We start from the raw sequence: 17,036 nt of genomic DNA on the forward strand, positions 1-17,036 counted from the left end.
GGGAGAGAGAAATAGTAGAGGGGGAGATACAGAGAGTAAAGGAAGAGGCAGCGACAGGGTAAGAGCGAGTGGGGTGGGACATAGAGGAAGCGGGAAGGGATAGAGAGCAAGGGGAGGGAGGGAAAGGATTGGGAAAGGGGATAGAGAGCGTGGGGAAGGAGTAAGAGAGAAGGGAGAGACAGCAAACAAGTCCCCATCGAGGGAGGGACACACAGACCTGGTCGAGTCCTTTGAGGTGATGTATAGAGCGGACGGGGGGTGCGGAGGGAGGGAATGCAGTGGATGTGGTGTACGCGGACTTTCAGAAAGCCTTTGACAAGGTACCAGACAGGAGATTAATAGGTATGGAGTTAGGGGGAGGACAGCAAATTGGATTGAAAACTGGTTAGAAGGAGGTGGGAGGGAAACAGGGAGTAGGAGATCAGGGCAGTTTCTCGGATTGGGTGGTTGTGCTCCACAAGAATTTGTTCTGTTCACCGTGTACATCAGTAATTTGGATGTAGGGCTGGAGTGGTGTCCGAATTTGCAGACGATGCTAAAATAGGGGCTGGAGGAGGTTACAGAGATCGGGAGGGGGGCGAGGGCCATGGAGGATTTGAACACGAGGGTGGACAGTGTTATATCCGAGGCGTCGATGGGTGAATGGGACTCGGTGCGAGCTAGGATATGGAATTAGGAGGGAAAACACCGACACGGACTGGTTTGAGCCAACTGCTGTAATTCCTGTGTAAAGAAGGGGGAAGGAGAAAGGCAGGGACAGAGAGGTGAAGGGGAGGGAGGGGCAGGGAGTGGGGTGGAAGGAATTCTGGAAGTTCATAAAACTGATGTAAACCTAAACTCAGAAAGAGAGTTGAATGTGAGAAAGATGCACTCACTTTCAAATCAGTATTTTAATCTTTGAATTTGTCAGTCATGGGTTCGAGCCTCACTCCCCGAGACTGGACCCCCATAATCCAGGCCGACACTCCCAATGCAGTACTGAGGGAGCGCCGCACTGTCGGAGGGTCTGTACTGTGGGAGCGCCGCACTGTCGGAGGGTCTGTACTGAGGGAGCGCCAGCACTGTCGGAGGGTCGGTTACTGAGGGAGCGCCGCACTGTCGGAGGGTCTGTACTGAGGGAGCGCCGCACTGTCGGAGGGTCGGTACTGAGGGAGCGCCGCACTGTCGGAGGGTCGGTACTGAGGGAGCGCCGCACTGTCGGAGGGTCAGTACTGAGGGAGCGCCGCACCGTCGGAGGGTCCGGTACTGAGCGGAGCGCCGCACTGTCGGAGGGTCGGTACTGAGGGAGCGCCGCCACCTGTCGGAGGGTCTGTACTGAGGGAGCGCCGCACTGTCGGAGGGTCTGTACTGAGGGAGCGCCGCACCGTCGGAGGGTCAGTACTGAGGGAGAGCGCCGCACTGTCGGAGGGTCGGTACTGAGGAGAGCGCCGCACTGTCGGAGGGTCAGTACTGAGGGAGCGCGCACTGTCGGAGGGTCGGTACTGAGGGAGCGCCGCACTGTCGGAGGGTCCGGTACTGAGGGAGCGCCGCACTGTCGGAGGGTCGGTACTGAGGGAGCGCCGCACTGTCGGAGGGTCGGTACTGAGGGAGAGCCGCACTGTCGGAGAGGTCGGTACTGAGGGAGCGCCGCACTCTCGGAGGGTCGGTACTGAGGGAGCGCCGCACTGTCGGAGGGTCGGTACTGAGGGAGCGCCGCACTGTCGGAGGGTCGGTACTGAGGGAGCGCCGCACTGTCGGAGGGTCGGTACTGAGGGAGCGCCGCACTGTCGGAGGGTCGGTAACTGAGGGAGCGCCGCACTGTCGGAGGGTCGGTACTGAGGAGCGCGCACTGTCGGAGGGTCGGTACTGAGGGAGCGCCGCACTCTCGGAGGGTCGGTACTGAGCGGGAGCGCCGCACTGTCGGAGGGTCGGTACTGAGGGAGCGCCGCACTGTCGGAGGGTCGGTACTGAGGGAGCGCCGCACTGTCGGAGGGTCGGTACTGAGGGAGCGCCGCACTGTCGGAGGGTCGGTACTGAGGGAGCGCCGCACTGTCGGAGGGTCGGTACTGAGGGAGCGCCGCACTGTCGGAGGGTCGGTACTGAGGGAGCGCCGCACTGTCGGAGGGTCGGTACTGTGGGAGCGCTGCACACTCAGAGGTGCCGCCTTTCTGATAAGACATTAAACCGAGGCCACTATTGGAAGAAGAGCAGGGGGAGTTCTCCCCGGGGTCCTGGGCCCCGATATTTATCCCTCGACCAACATCAGTAAAAAACAGATGATCTGGTCATTTATCTCACTGCTGTTTGTGGAATCTTGCCTTGTGCAAATTGGCTGCCCCGTTTCCCACATTACAACAGTGAGCACACTTCAAAAAAAGTACTTCATTGGCTGTAAAGCGCTTTGGGACGTCCTGAGGTGGGGAGAGGGCTCTGGAGAAATGCCAGTCTTTCTTTCTCTTCTAGCAATCCGAGGTCGCAGACATGTCTACACTGTACATTGAAGCAATTCCAGTTGAGGGGAACTGTCTGCAGCGGTTAAGCACGTTTGTCAGTAAGGAACTGAAAATTTTCGGTGTGAAGAATAAAACGTTTCTTCTCATAAATATACAGCTCATAGGAAGTAAATCCTGTGCCGCGCGTTCTGTGGTGTTTGAAATGTCCCTCTCTCCGCACAGGTGTGTGCCCTCACCTATCACTGTCTGCCTCCTCATAACAACAAGTTGCATTTATATAACTTCTTTTAATGTACTAAAACATCCCAAAATCAGACAAAAATTGACACCGAGCAAAAGAAGGAGACATCAGGACAGGTGACCGCACGCTTGGTCGAAGAGATAGGCTATAAGGAGCGACTTAAAGGAGGAGAGAGAGAGGCGGAGAGGTTTAGGGAGGGAATTCCAGAGCTTAGGGCCCAGACGGCCGCCAATGGAGGAGTGATGGGAGTGGGGGGGATGGACAAGAGGCGGGAATTGGAGGAGCGCAGGGATCTCGGAGGGTTGTAGGGGCTGGAGGAGGTTACAGAGACAGGGAGGGAGGGCGAGGGGCCATGGAGGGATTTGAAAACAAGGGTGAGAATTTTAAATTCGAGGCGTTGAAGGACCGGGAGCCAATGTAGGTCAGCGAGCACAGGGGGGCGATGGGTGAGCGAGTTAGAATACGCGGGGTAGAGTTTTGGATGGGTTTTGGGATAACCATTCAGAGTTTAAACTGTGGGCCTGCAGTGGGGCAAATTGAATGAGGCTAGAACCTTGAAAAGAGGACAAGCTTTAGCGTTTGTCCGCGTTTACCTTACACGCAGGCCCAATATAATGTCAAAAAAATAAACACAAGTTAGATTCAAAATTGAAATTTCTGGGCGGGCAAGGGGGCAGAGTCGGAAACGGGACCCGATTGTGCCAGGTTCCTGCCGCTTTTCCCATTAAAATGTGGCTCCAGTAGCCCAGTGGTGATGGCACTGAACTAAGGTCTTAGCAAGCTGAGAGATCAAATCTGACCATTGCAAGGTGTGCAGGTTCACCAGATTGATTCCTGGGATGAGAGGGTTGTCCAATGAGGAGAGGTTGAGTGGAATGGGCCGATACTCTCTGGAGTTTAGAAGAATGAGAGGCGATCTCATTGAAACAGATAAGATTCTGAGGGGGGTTTTGACAGGGTAGATGCTGAGAGGCTGTTTCCCCTGGCTGGAGAGTCTAGAACCAGGGGGCATAGTCTCAGGATAAGGGGTCGGCCATCCAAGACTGAGATGAGGAATTTCTTCACTCAGAGGGCTGTGAATCTTTGGAATTCTCTACCCCAGAGGGCTGTGGATGCTCAGTCGTTGGGTATATTCAAGGCTGAGATCGATAGATTTTTTGGACTTTCGGGGAATGAAGGGATATGGGGATCGGGTAGGAATCAAGGGATATGGGGCTCTGGCGGGAAAGTGGAGTGAGGTCGAAGATCAGCCATGATCTGATTGAATGGCGGAGCAGGCTCGAGGGGCCGAATGGCCGACTCCTGCTCCTATTTCTCACGTTCTTCCGAAACTGAATTCAGCAACCTGTGGTTGGCACCAGGAATATAATTCATGTAACGCTTCCATTAAAAGCCCAACCTACTTCTCCAAGGTACCTTCAGAGAAGCCGTGCCTCAGCGGGGAGCGCACTCCCTTGCCTCTGAGTCACAAAGCTATGGGTTCAAACTCCCCACTCCAGAGACTTGAGCTCCATAACCCAGGCCGACACTCCCAGTGCCAGTACTGAGGGAGCGCTGCACTGTCAGAGGTGCCGCCTTTGGAATGAAACGTTAAACCGAGGCCCCGTCTGCCCTCTCGGGTGGATATAAAGGTTCCTACGCCCATTATTGAGAAGAGCAAGGGGTGTTCTCCCCAGTGTCCTGGGGCCAATATTTATCCCTCACGAAAACAGATGATATGGTCAATTATCACATTGCTGTTTGTGGGATCTTGCTGTGTGTAAATTGGCTGCCCCGTTTCCTACATTGACTACACTTCAAAAGTACTCCATTGGCTGTAAAACGCTTTGGGCTGTCCTGAGGTCTTGAAATATGCTGTATAAATGGGAGCTTTTTAAAAAATCGTTTAAAAATTAAAAGGCAGGGGTCCCCCCGACTGCAATCACTTCATAGAAACCTACAGCATGGAAGGGGGGCCATTCAGCCCACCGTACCTGTGCCGGCTCTTTGAAAGAGCCAGTTATCAGGAACAGGGACCCTGTCCGATATTCCCATCCCCCACCCCGGAACAGGGACTCTGTCTGATATTCCCATCCCCCACCCCGGTACAGGGACCCTGTCTGATATTCCCATCCCCCACCCCGGAACAGGGACCCTGTCTGATATTCCCATCCCCCACCCCGGAACAGGGACCCTGTCCGATATTCCCATCCCCCACCCAGGAACAGGGACCCTGTCTGATATTCCCATCCCCCACCCCGGAACAGGGACTCTGTCTGATATTCCCATCCCCCACCCCGGTACAGGGACCCTGTCTGATATTCCCATCCCCCACCCCGGAACAGGGACCCTGTCTGATATTCCCATCCCCCACCCAGGAACAGGGACCCTGTCTGATATTCCCATCCCCCACCCCGGTACAGGGACCCTGTCTGATATTCCCATCCCCCCACCCCGGAACAGGGACCCTGTCTGATATTCCCATCCCCCACCCCGGAACAGGGACCCTGTCTGATATTCCCATCCCCCACCTCGGAACAGGGACCCTGTCTGATATTCCCATCCCCCACCCAGGATCAGGGACCCTGTCTGATATTCCCATCACCCACCCCGGAACAGGGACCCTGTCTGATATTCCCATCCCCCACCCCGGAACAGGGACCCTGTCTGATATTCCCATCCCCCACCCCGGAACAGGGACCCTGTCTGATATTCCCATCCCCCACCCCGGAACAGGGACCCTGTCTGATATTCCCATCCCCCACCCCGGAACAGGGACCCTGTCCGATATTCCCATCCCCCACCCCGGAACAGGGACCCTGTCCGATATTCCCATCCCCCACCCCGGAACAGGGACCCTGTCTGATATTCCCATCCCCCCACCCCGAAACATTGAGTCTGAGTCTAATTCCCTCACTGCCCCTCAGTGAGATCATTTCAATCAGCGACTGGGATCAAACCCTACATAGTCCAAGTCGTTATTGCTCAGCTACTGGATATACTCACTGAGTCACCAGACTGAATGATCATTTCTAAACCAGTGCCTTCGTCTTTACTGCACATTTACACTGATTCGTCATTCCAATCTAACTGTTGTTCTTCTCCAATTGTAGATCACCGAGATTATGATTGGGATAATTCAGCTGGTGTTTGGGCTGCCCCTGTATTTCACTGAAAGCTACATCTTTGCGGTGTTAATTGGGATCCCCTGGTGGACTGGAATTTGGGTCAGTTCAAAATTGTATAAATATTTGCGTGACCGCTCTAATCTTCATTGAGGATTGAAGGAGCTGTAAACTGCGCCGGAATTCTGAGAGATGGTTTATTCTGAGCTCGGCCAACGGGCTTTGCTACGCTGATGTCAGCTTGGCTGAATTGGTAGCCTCTGAGTCAGCAGGCTGGGGGTGTTAAGGTCAGAGGTGTTTTCCTTTGGATGAGGTGTTAAAACTGTTTGGGTGGAGAGGGAAGACGGAACAGCCTGGGAATCTTTTCTGGAAAAGAGAAGACTGAGGGGTGACCTGATGGAGGTCTTTAAGATTGTGAAAGGGTTCGATAGGGGAGACGTAGAGAAGATGTTTCCACTTGTGGGGGGAGACCAGAACCAGGGGGCCATCAATATAAGATCGTCACTGATAAATCCAATCGGGAATTCAGGAGAAACTTCTTTCCCCAGAGAGCGGTGGGAATGTGGAACTCGCTCCCACAAGGAGTAGTTGAGGTGAATAGTGGAGATGGATTTAAGGGGAAGCTCGAAAAACACATGAGGGAGAAAGGAATAGAAGGAGATGGTGATAGGGTGAGATGGAGTAGGGAGGGAGGAGGCTCGTGCACCGGGATAGACCAGTTGGGCCGAATGGCGGGGAGGGTAAAATGGATGAGGGGTTAAAAACGGGTGTTGGGGGGGGGGGGAATGGGCGGGGATAAAATAGACGACTGATCCGAATGAAAGTGAAAATTCACCAGAGAGTCTAGCGTTACAGAGTGTACCCTACTGCCCAATATCGAGCTATTTGATGGTATAACCCAGGGCTGTAACACTAGGACCGCCCCCCCACTAACCCGGCCGTGATCAGGACTTGATACCTGTGTCCTTGGCGTGTGCGTCGTGAAGCCGCCCCTCCACTCTTCTCACACACAGACTGAGGAAACACTCCAGGTACAGACTGTTCAGCCGTTTTATTTCTCAGAGACCAAGAGAACATATAGAAGAAGAGCTATGATCAGACTCACTTAATTCAACCAGCGTAACGATACAAAATAATGAAAGTGCTACACTTGCCCACATCAGTGGGTCGTCGTCCTTGACTTCAACAAATTCACTGACAACTTAACCACTTGCATTCCAAGCTTCTGAACTCCGACGGAAAGCCTGCCCAGGCAGCCTAAAAAATCCAGGATTTCAGTCACTGCTCCTGTCCCTACCTTTGTCTCCCCGTGTTCACAACCAGCCTATGCAAGGCAACTGCTGCCGAGTGCCCAGGACCAGGGACTTCCCAAAACGATGGGTGTGAGGAGATTGTTGGTTACCGAGGCCTTGGGGGAAACCACATTGATGCCTGGCTAATGAGCATTTCATTCACCTTTTGTCTCAGTGCTATTTCCAAATTTGTGTGAATACACTTCGCTTCAAAAATAAAAACACTTATGGTCAGAAATTCTGAATATTGACAGGCACATTACTGGGCAGCACAGAGGGAGCTTTACTCTGTATCTAACCTGTGCTGCACCTGCCCTGGGAGTGTTTGATGGGACAGTGTAGAGGGAGCTTTACTCTGTATCTAACCCTGTACGTGACCCTGGGAGTGTTTGATGGGACAGTGTAGAGGGAGCTTTACTCTGTATCTAACCCTGCAGCTGCCCTGGGAGTGTTTGATGGGACAGTGTGGAGGGAGCTTTACTCTGTATCTAACCCTGTACCTGCCCTGGGAGTGTTTGATGGGACAGTGTAGAGGGAGCTTTACTCTGCATCTAACCCTGTACCTGCCCTGGGAGTGTTTGATGGGACAGTGTAGAGGGAGCTTTACTCTGTATCTAACCCTGTACCTGCCCTGGGAGTGTTTGATGGGACAGTGTAGAGGGAGCTTTACTCTGTATCTAACCCTGTACCTGCCCTGGGAGTGTTTGATGGGACAGTGTAGAGGGAGCTTTACTCTGCATCTAACCCTGTACCTGCCCTGGGAGTGTTTGATGGGACAGTGTAGAGGGAGCTTTACTCTGCATCTAACCCTGTACCTGCCCTGGGAGTGTTTGATGGGACAGTGTAGAGGGAGCTTTACTCTGCATCTAACCCTGTACCTGCCCTGGGAGTGTTTGATGGGACAGTGTAGAGGGAGCTTTACTCTGTATCTAACCCTGTACCTGCCCTGGGAGTGTTTGATGGGACAGTGTAGAGGGAGCTTTACTCTGCATCTAACCCTGTAACTGCCCTGGGAGTGTTTGATGGGACAGTGTAGAGGGAGCTTTACTCTGTATCTAACCCTGTACCTGCCCTGGGAGTGTTTGATGGGACAGTGTAGAGGGAGCTTTACTCTGCATCTAACCCTGGAACTGCCCTGGGAGTGTTTGATGGGACAGTGTAGAGGGAGCTTTACTCTGCATCTAACCCTGTACCTGACACTGGGAGTGTTTGATGGGACAGTGTGGAGGGAGCTTTACTCTGCATCTAACCTGACCCTGGGAGTGTTTGATGGGACAGTGTAGAGGGAGCTTAACCCTGTATCTAACCCTGTACCTGCCCTGGGCGTGTTTGATGGGACAGTGTAGAGGGAGCTTTACTCTGTATCTAACCCTGTAGCTGCCCTGGGAGTGTTTGACGGGACAGTGTAGAGGGAGCTTTACTCTGCATCTAACCCTGTACCTGCCCTGGGAGTGTTTGACGGGACAGTGTAGAGGGAGCTTTACTGTGTATCTAACCCTGTACCTGACCCTGGGAGTGTTTGATGTGACAGTGTCGAGGGAGCTTTACTCTGTATCGAACCCCGTACCCACCCCGGGAATGTTTGATGGGACAGTGTAGAGGGAGCTTTACTCTGTATCTTACCCTGTACCTGCCCTGGGAGTGTTTGATGGGACAGTGTAGAGGGAGCTTTACTCTGTATCTAACCTGTGCTGTACCTGACCCTGGGAGTGTTTGGTGGGACAGTGTAGAGGGAGCTTAACCCTGTATCTAACCCTGTAGCTGCCCTGGGCGTGTTTGATGGGACAGTGCAGAGGGAGCTTTACTCTGTATCTAACCCTGTAGCTGCCCTGGGAGTGTTTGACGGGACAGTGTAGAGGGAGCTTTACTCTGTATCTAACCCTGCACCTGACCCTGGGAGTGTTTGACGGGACAGTGTGGAGGGAGCTTTACTCTGTATCTAACCCTGTACCTGACCCTGGGAGTGTTTGACGGGACAGTGTAGAGGGAGCTTTACTCTGTATCTAACCCTGTACCTGACCCCGGGAGTGTTTGATGGGACAGTGTAGATGGAGCTTTACTCTGTATCTAACCCTGTAGCTGCCCTGGGGGTGTTTGATGGGACAGTGTAGAGGGAGCTTTACTCTGCATCTAACCCTGTACCTGACCCTGGGAGTGTTTGATGTGACAGTGTCGAGGGAGCTTTACTCTGTATCTAACCCCGTACCCACCCCGGGAATGTTTGATGGGACAGTGTAGAGGGAGCTTTACTCTGTATCTTACCCTGTACCTGCCCTGGGAGTGTTTGATGGGACAGTGCAGAGGGAGCTTTACTCTGCATCTAACCCTGTACCTGACCCTGGAGTGTTTGATGGGACAGTGTAGAGGGAGCTTCATTCTGTATCTAACCCTGTACCTGACCCTGGGAGTGTTTGATGGGACAGTGTAGAGGGAGCTTCATTCTGTATCTAACCCTGTCGCTGCCCTGGGAGTGTTTGACGGAACAGTGTAGAGGGAGCTTTACTCTGCATCTAACCCTGTACCTGACCCTGGGAGTGTTTGATGGGACAGTGTAGAGGGAGCTTCATTCTGTATCTAACCCTGTACCTGACCCTGGGAGTGTTTGATGGGACAGTGTAGAGGGAGCTTTACTCTGTATCTTACCCTGTACCTGCCCTGGGAGTGTTTGATGGGACAGTGCAGAGGGAGCTTTACTCTGCATCTAACCCTGTACCTGACCCTGGGAGTGTTTGATGGGACAGTGTAGAGGGAGCTTCATTCTGTATCTAACCCTGTACCTGACCCTGGGAGTGTTTGATGGGACAGTGTAGAGGGAGCTTCATTCTGTATCTAACCCTGTCGCTGCCCTGGGAGTGTTTGACGGAACAGTGCAGAGGGAGCTTTACTCTGCATCTAACCCTGTACCTGACCCTGGGAGTGTTTGATGGGACAGTGTAGAGGGAGCTTCATTCTGTATCTAACCCTGTACCTGACCCTGGGAGTGTTTGATGGGACAGTGTAGAGGGAGCTTCATTCTGTATCTAACCCTGTCGCTGCCCTGGGAGTGTTTGACGGAACAGTGTAGAGGGAGCTTTACTCTGTATCTAACCCTGTACCTGACCCCGGGAGTGTTTGATGGGACAGTGTAGAGGGAGCTTTACTGTGTATCTAACCCTGCACCTGACCCTGGGAGTGTTTGATGGGACAGTGTAGAGGGAGCTTTACTCTGTATCTCACCCTGTACCTGACCCTGGGAGTGTTTGATGGGACAGTGTAGAGGGAGCTTAACCCTGTATCTAACCCTGTACCTGCCCTGGGCGTGTTTGATGGGACAGTGTAGAGGGAGCTTTACTCTGTATCTAACCCTGTAGCTGCCCTGGGAGTGTTTGACGGGACAGTGTAGAGGGAGCTTTACTCTGCATCTAACCCTGTACCTGCCCTGGGAGTGTTTGACGGGACAGTGTAGAGGGAGCTTTACTGTGTATCTAACCCTGTACCTGACCCTGGGAGTGTTTGATGTGACAGTGTCGAGGGAGCTTTACTCTGTATCTAACCCCGTACCCACCCCGGGAATGTTTGATGGGACAGTGTAGAGGGAGCTTTACTCTGTATCTTACCCTGTACCTGCCCTGGGAGTGTTTGATGGGACAGTGTAGAGGGAGCTTTACTCTGTATCTAACCTGTGCTGTACCTGACCCTGGGAGTGTTTGATGGGACAGTGTAGAGGGAGCTTAACCCTGTATCCAACCCTGTAGCTGCCCTGGGCGTGTTTGATGGGACAGTGCAGAGGGAGCTTTACTCTGTATCTAACCCTGCAGCTGCCCTGGGAGTGTTTGATGGGACAGTGTAGAGGGAGCTTTACTCTGTATCTAACCCTGTACCTGCCCTGGGAGTGTTTGACGGGACAGTGTAGAGGGAGCTTTACTCTGCATCTAACCCTGTACCTGCCCTGGGAGTGTTTGACGGGACAGTGTAGAGGGAGCTTTACTCTGTATCTAACCCTGCACCTGACCCTGGGAGTGTTTGACGGGACAGTGTGGAGGGAGCTTTACTCTGTATCTAACCCTGTACCTGACCCTGGGAGTGTTTGACGGGACAGTGTAGAGGGAGCTTTACTCTGTATCTAACCCTGTACCTGACCCCGGGAGTGTTTGATGGGACAGTGTGGATGGAGCTTTACTCTGTATCTAACCCTGTAGCTGCCCTGGGGGTGTTTGATGGGACAGTGTAGAGGGAGCTTTACTCTGCATCTAACCCTGTACCTGACCCTGGGAGTGTTTGATGTGACAGTGTCGAGGGAGCTTTACTCTGTATCTAACCCCGTACCCACCCCGGGAATGTTTGATGGGACAGTGTAGAGGGAGCTTTACTCTGTATCTTACCCTGTACCTGCCCTGGGAGTGTTTGATGGGACAGTGCAGAGGGAGCTTTACTCTGCATCTAACCCTGTACCTGACCCTGGGAGTGTTTGATGGGACAGTGTAGAGGGAGCTTCATTCTGTATCTAACCCTGTACCTGACCCTGGGAGTGTTTGATGGGACAGTGTAGAGGGAGCTTCATTCTGTATCTAACCCTGTCGCTGCCCTGGGAGTGTTTGACGGAACAGTGTAGAGGGAGCTTTACTCTGTATCTAACCCTGTACCTGACCCCGGGAGTGTTTGATGGGACAGTGTAGAGGGAGCTTTACTGTGTATCTAACCCTGCACCTGACCCTGGGAGTGTTTGATGGGACAGTGTGGAGGGAGCTTTACTCTGTATCTCACCCTGTACCTGACCCTGGGAGTGTTTGATGGACAGTGTAGAGGGAGCTTTACTCTGCATCTAACCCTGTACCTGCCCTGGGAGTGTTTGATGGGACAGTGTAGAGGGAGCTTTACTCTGTATCTAACCCTGTACCTGACCCTGGGAGTGTTTGATGTGACAGTGTCGAGGGAGCTTTACTCTGTATCTAACCCCGTACCCACCCCGGGAATGTTTGATGGGACAGTGTAGAGGGAGCTTTACTCTGTATCTTACCCTGTACCTGCCCTGGGAGTGTTTGATGGGACAGTGCAGAGGGAGCTTTACTCTGCATCTAACCCTGTACCTGACCCTGGGAGTGTTTGATGGGACAGTGTAGAGGGAGCTTCATTCTGTATCTAACCCTGTACCTGACCCTGGGAGTGTTTGATGGGACAGTGTAGAGGGAGCTTCATTCTGTATCTAACCCTGTCGCTGCCCTGGGTGTGTTTGACGGAACAGTGTAGAGGGAGCTTTACTCTGTATCTAACCCTGTACCTGACCCCGGGAGTGTTTGATGGGACAGTGTAGAGGGAGCTTCACTGTGTATCTAACCCTGCACCTGACCCTGGGAGTGTTTGATGGGACAGTGTAGAGGGAGCTTTACTCTGTATCTCACCCTGTACCTGACCCTGGGAGTGTTTGATGGGACAGTGTAGAGGGAGCTTTACTCTGTATTTAACCCTCTACCTGACCCTGGGAGTGTTTGATGGGACAGTGTGGAGGGAGCTTTACTCTGCATCTAACCCTGTACCTGACCCTGGGAGTGTTTGACGGGACAGTGTAGAGGGAGCTTTACTCTGTATCTAACCCTGTACCTGACCCTGGGAGTGTTTGACGGGACAGTGTAGAGGGAGCTTTACTCTGTTTCTGACCCTGTACCTGCCCTGGGAGTGTTTGATGGGACAGTGTAGAGGGAGCTTTACTCTGTATCTAACCCTGCACCTGCCATTGGAGTGTTTGACGGGACAGTGTAGAGGGAGCTTTACTCTGTATCTAACCCTGCACCTGCCATTGGAGTGTTTGACGGGACAGTGTAGAGGGAGCTTTACTCTGTATCTAACCTGACCCTGGGAGTGTTTGACGGGACAGTGTCGAGGGAGCTTAACTCTGTTTCTGACCCTGTACCTGACCCTGGGAGTGTTTGATTGGAAATAAAACCTTGTGCTTTGATATCCTGTTACTTCCCCAAATGTATCCCTCTTCCTGTGCTTCTCTCCCAGTATATTATATCAGGATCACTGGTCGTTGACATCATAAACACATCGAATTCCCACCTTGTGAGTATTTTTATCATTGATTCTGGGGATGTGGGCGTCGCTGGCATGGCTGGTATTTATTGCCCGTCCCTAATTGCCGTGAGAAGGTGGTGATGGGACGCCACCTCCGCCGCCCTTTTTGCTGCAACTGAGTTTCTTGCTGGGCCACTTCAGAGGGCAGTTAACAGTCAACCACATCTGGGACTGGAGTCACTTATAGGCCCAGACCGGGTAAGGACTGGAGTCACTTATAGGCCCAGACTGGGTAAGGACTGGAGTCAGGTATAGGCCCAGACTGGGTAAGGACTGGAGTCAGGTATAGGCCCAGACTGGGTAAGGACTGGAGTCAGGTATAGGCCCAGACTGGGTAAGGACTGGAGTCAGGTATAGGCCCAGACTGGGTAAGGACTGGAGTCAGGTATTGGCCCAGACTGGGTAAGGACTGGAGTCAGGTATTGGCCCAGACTGGGTAAGGACTGGAGTCAGGTATCGGCCCAGACTGGGTGAGGACTGGAGTCAGGTATAGGCCCAGACTGGGTAAGGACTGGAGTCAGGTATAGGCCCAGACTGGGTAAGGACTGGAGTCACGTATAGGCCCAGACCGGGTAAGGACTGGAGTCAGGTATAGGCCCAGACTGGGTAAGGACTGGAGTCTGGTATTGGCCCAGACTGGGTCAGGACTGGAGTCAGGTATAGGCCCAGACTGGGTAAGGACTGGAGTCAGGTATAGGCCCAGACTGGGTAAGGACTGGAGTCACGTATTGGCCCAGACTGGGTAAGGACTGGAGTCAGGTATAGGCCCAGACTGGGTAAGGACTGGAGTCAGGTATAGGCCCAGACTGGGTGAGGACTGGAGTCAGGTATCGGCCCAGACTGGGTAAGGAATGGAGTCAGGTATAGGCCCAGACTGGGTAAGGACTGGAGTCACGTCTCGGCCCAGACCGGGTCAGGACTGGAGTCAGGTATAGGCCCAGACTCGGGTAAGGACTGGAGTCAGGTACAGGCCCAGACTGGGTAAGGACTGGAGTCAGGTATAGGCCCAGACTGGGTAAGGACTGGAGTCAGGTATTGGCCCAGACTGGGTGAGGACTGGAGTCAGGTATAGGCCCAGACTGGGTAAGGACTGGAGTCACGTATAGGCCCAGACTGGGTAAGGACTGGAGTCAGGTATTGGCCCAGACTGGGTAAGGACTGGAGTCAGGTATAGGCCCAGACTGGGTAAGGACTGGAGTCAGGTATTGGCCCAGACCGGGTAAGGACTGGAGTCACGTATAGGCCCAGACTGGGTAAGGACTGGAGTCAGGTATTGGCCCAGACTGGGTAAGGACTGGAGTCAGGTATTGGCCCAGACTGGGTAAGGACTGGAGTCAGGTATAGGCCCAGACTGGGTAAGGACTGGAGTCAGGTATTGGCCCAGACTGGGTAAGGACTGGAGTCAGGTATAGGCCCAGACTGGGTAAGGACTGGAGTCAGGTATAGGCCCAGACTGGGTAAGGACTGGAGTCAGGTTTAGGCCCAGACTGGGTAAGGACTGGAGTCAGGTATAGGCCCAGACTCGGGTAAGGACTGGAGTCAGGTATAGGCCCAGACTGGGTGAGGACTGGAGTCAGGTATTGGCCCAGACTGGGTAAGGACTGGAGTCAGGTATAGGCCCAGACTGGGTAAGGACTGGAGTCAGGTATTGGCCCAGACTGGGTAAGGACTGGAGTCAGGTATAGGCCCAGACTGGGTAAGGACTGGAGTCAGGTATAGGCCCAGACTGGGTAAGGACTGGAGTCAGGTATAGGCCCAGACTGGGTAAGGACTGGAGTCAGGTATAGGCCCAGACTGGGTAAGGACTGGAGTCAGGTATTGGCCCAGACTGGGTAAGGACTGGAGTCAGGTATAGGCCCAGACTGGGTAAGGACTGGAGTCAGGTATCGGCCCAGACTGGGTTAGGACTGGAGTCAGGTATCGGCCCAGACTGGGTAAGGACTGGAGTCAGGTATAGGCCCAGACTGGGTAAGGACTGGAGTCAGGTATAGGCCCAGACCGGGTAAGGACTGGAGTCAGGTATTGGCCCAGACTGGGTAAGGACTGGAGTCAGGTATAGGCCCAGACTGGGTAAGGACTGGAGTCAGGTATAGGCCCAGACCGGGTAAGGACTGGAGTCAGGTATAGGCCCAGACTGGGTGAGGACTGGAGTCAGGTATAGGCCCAGACCGGGTAAGGACTGGAGTCAGGTATAGGCCCAGACCGGGTAAGGACTGGAGTCAGGTATTGGCCCAGACTGGGTAAGGACTGGAGTCAGGTATAGGCCCAGACCGGGTAAGGACTGGAGTCAGGTATTGGCCCAGACTGGGTAAGGACTGGAGTCAGGTATTGGCCCAGACTGGGTAAGGACTGGAGTCAGGTATAGGCCCAGACTGGGTAAGGACTGGAGTCAGGTATTGGCCCAGACCGGGTAAGGACTGGAGTCAGGTATCAGCCCAGACTGGGTAAGGACTGGAGTCAGGTATAGGCCCAGACTGGGTAAGGACTGGAGTCAGGTATCGGCCCAGACCGGGTCAGGACTGGAGTCAGGTATAGGCCCAGACCGGGTAAGGACTGGAGTCAGGTATAGGCCCAGACTGGGTAAGGACTGGAGTCAGGTATCGGCCCAGACCGGGTAAGGACTGGAGTCAGGTATAGGCCCAGACCGGGTAAGGACTGGAGTCAGGTATAGGCCCAGACTGGGTAAGGACTGGAGTCAGGTATAGGCCCAGACCGGGTAAGGACTGGAGTCAGGTATAGGCCCAGACTGGGTAAGGACTGGAGGTTTCCTTCCCCTAAAGGGACATGGTGGGATTTGAACTCATGTCCTCTGGCTTATTCGTCCAGTAACAGAGCAACTACATTGCCGTACCCTGATGCACCAGCACCGTCTCCGCTGTAAGACTCCAGCAGCGAACCACCACCTGGTGTCACGACACACGGCGGCGTACCGGACAGGGGGGCTACCGGACGGGGGGCGGGCTACCGGACGGGGGGCGGGGTACCGGACGGGGGGCGGGGTACCGGACGGGGGTAGCGGACGGGGGGCGGGGGTACCGGGGCGGGAATACCGGACGGGCGGCGGGGTACCGGGGCGGGGGGCGGGGTACCTGTCAGTTGCAGACATACACGTTGAGGATCCTGCATTGTTCTGTGTATTTTGGTGATGACGGATGGGCCCAGGATATTATTTGGCGACTGGCTGAGGTCACTGCCTGTGCTTGTTATTGAATGACCAAGCGTTAAGCAGCTTCAGGGAGGGCCGGGGGTAACACAGGGAGAGAGACCGGTTCGAGAGCTCCTATAGAGGGACGCGAAGACCAGAACAAGACAGTAGACACCAGCTGCAGATCCATCCGACAATCTCTGTTGCTGAATAACCTGTGTTAAATTCCATGTAGAAACAAGTGATAATATTGATGCACATTATCAGTACCATTGCAGCAATGATGGGTGGAGGAGGATACTTCGTCTCCCTGTACATGATGCCACCACTCAGTACCAACTTTTTTCTAGTGAGTATCTCTTTTCTTGGGGTGAATTGTAGCAGCAGTGACAAATGTGTTGTAGTGAGCGAAATGTCTATAAGGTACACGGGAGAGATGGAGAGAGGGACGCAGTACTCTGGAGAGGGAGGGAGAGAGAGAGAGACGCAGTACTCTGGAGAGAGAGAGAGAGACGCAGTACACTGGAGAGGGAGAGAGAGAGAGAGAGACGCAGTACTCTGGAGAGAGAGAGAGAGAGACGCGGTACTCTGGAAAGAGAGAGGGAGAGAGACGCGGTACTCTGGAGAGAGGGAGAGAGACGCGGTACTCTGGAGAGAGGGAGAGAGACGCGGTACTCTGGAGAGAGGGAGAGAGACGCGGTACTCTGGAGAGAGGGAGAGAGACGCGGTACTCTGGAGAGAGGGAGAGAGACGCGGTACTCTGGAGAGAGA

The 17,036-nt window shown here is 53.7% G+C and overlaps 1 protein-coding gene across 1 annotated transcript; it reads left to right on the top strand.

Annotated features, from left to right (window-relative positions):
• Positions 1-266: 266 nt before the first annotated feature.
• On the top strand, positions 267-16,614 carry LOC137307780 (membrane-spanning 4-domains subfamily A member 15-like; the record flags this gene model as incomplete). Its single annotated transcript, XM_067976911.1, has 5 exons — positions 267-320; positions 2,443-2,553; positions 5,766-5,879; positions 13,052-13,108; positions 16,501-16,614. Coding segments are annotated over exons 2-5 (378 nt in total), but the record flags the coding sequence as incomplete, so codon positions are not given.
• Positions 16,615-17,036: the final 422 nt, after the last annotated feature.

The sequence above is a fragment of the Heptranchias perlo genome, unplaced genomic scaffold (genome assembly GCF_035084215.1).
Source record: "Heptranchias perlo isolate sHepPer1 unplaced genomic scaffold, sHepPer1.hap1 HAP1_SCAFFOLD_1105, whole genome shotgun sequence".
NCBI classification, from domain to species: domain Eukaryota; kingdom Metazoa; phylum Chordata; class Chondrichthyes; order Hexanchiformes; family Hexanchidae; genus Heptranchias; species Heptranchias perlo.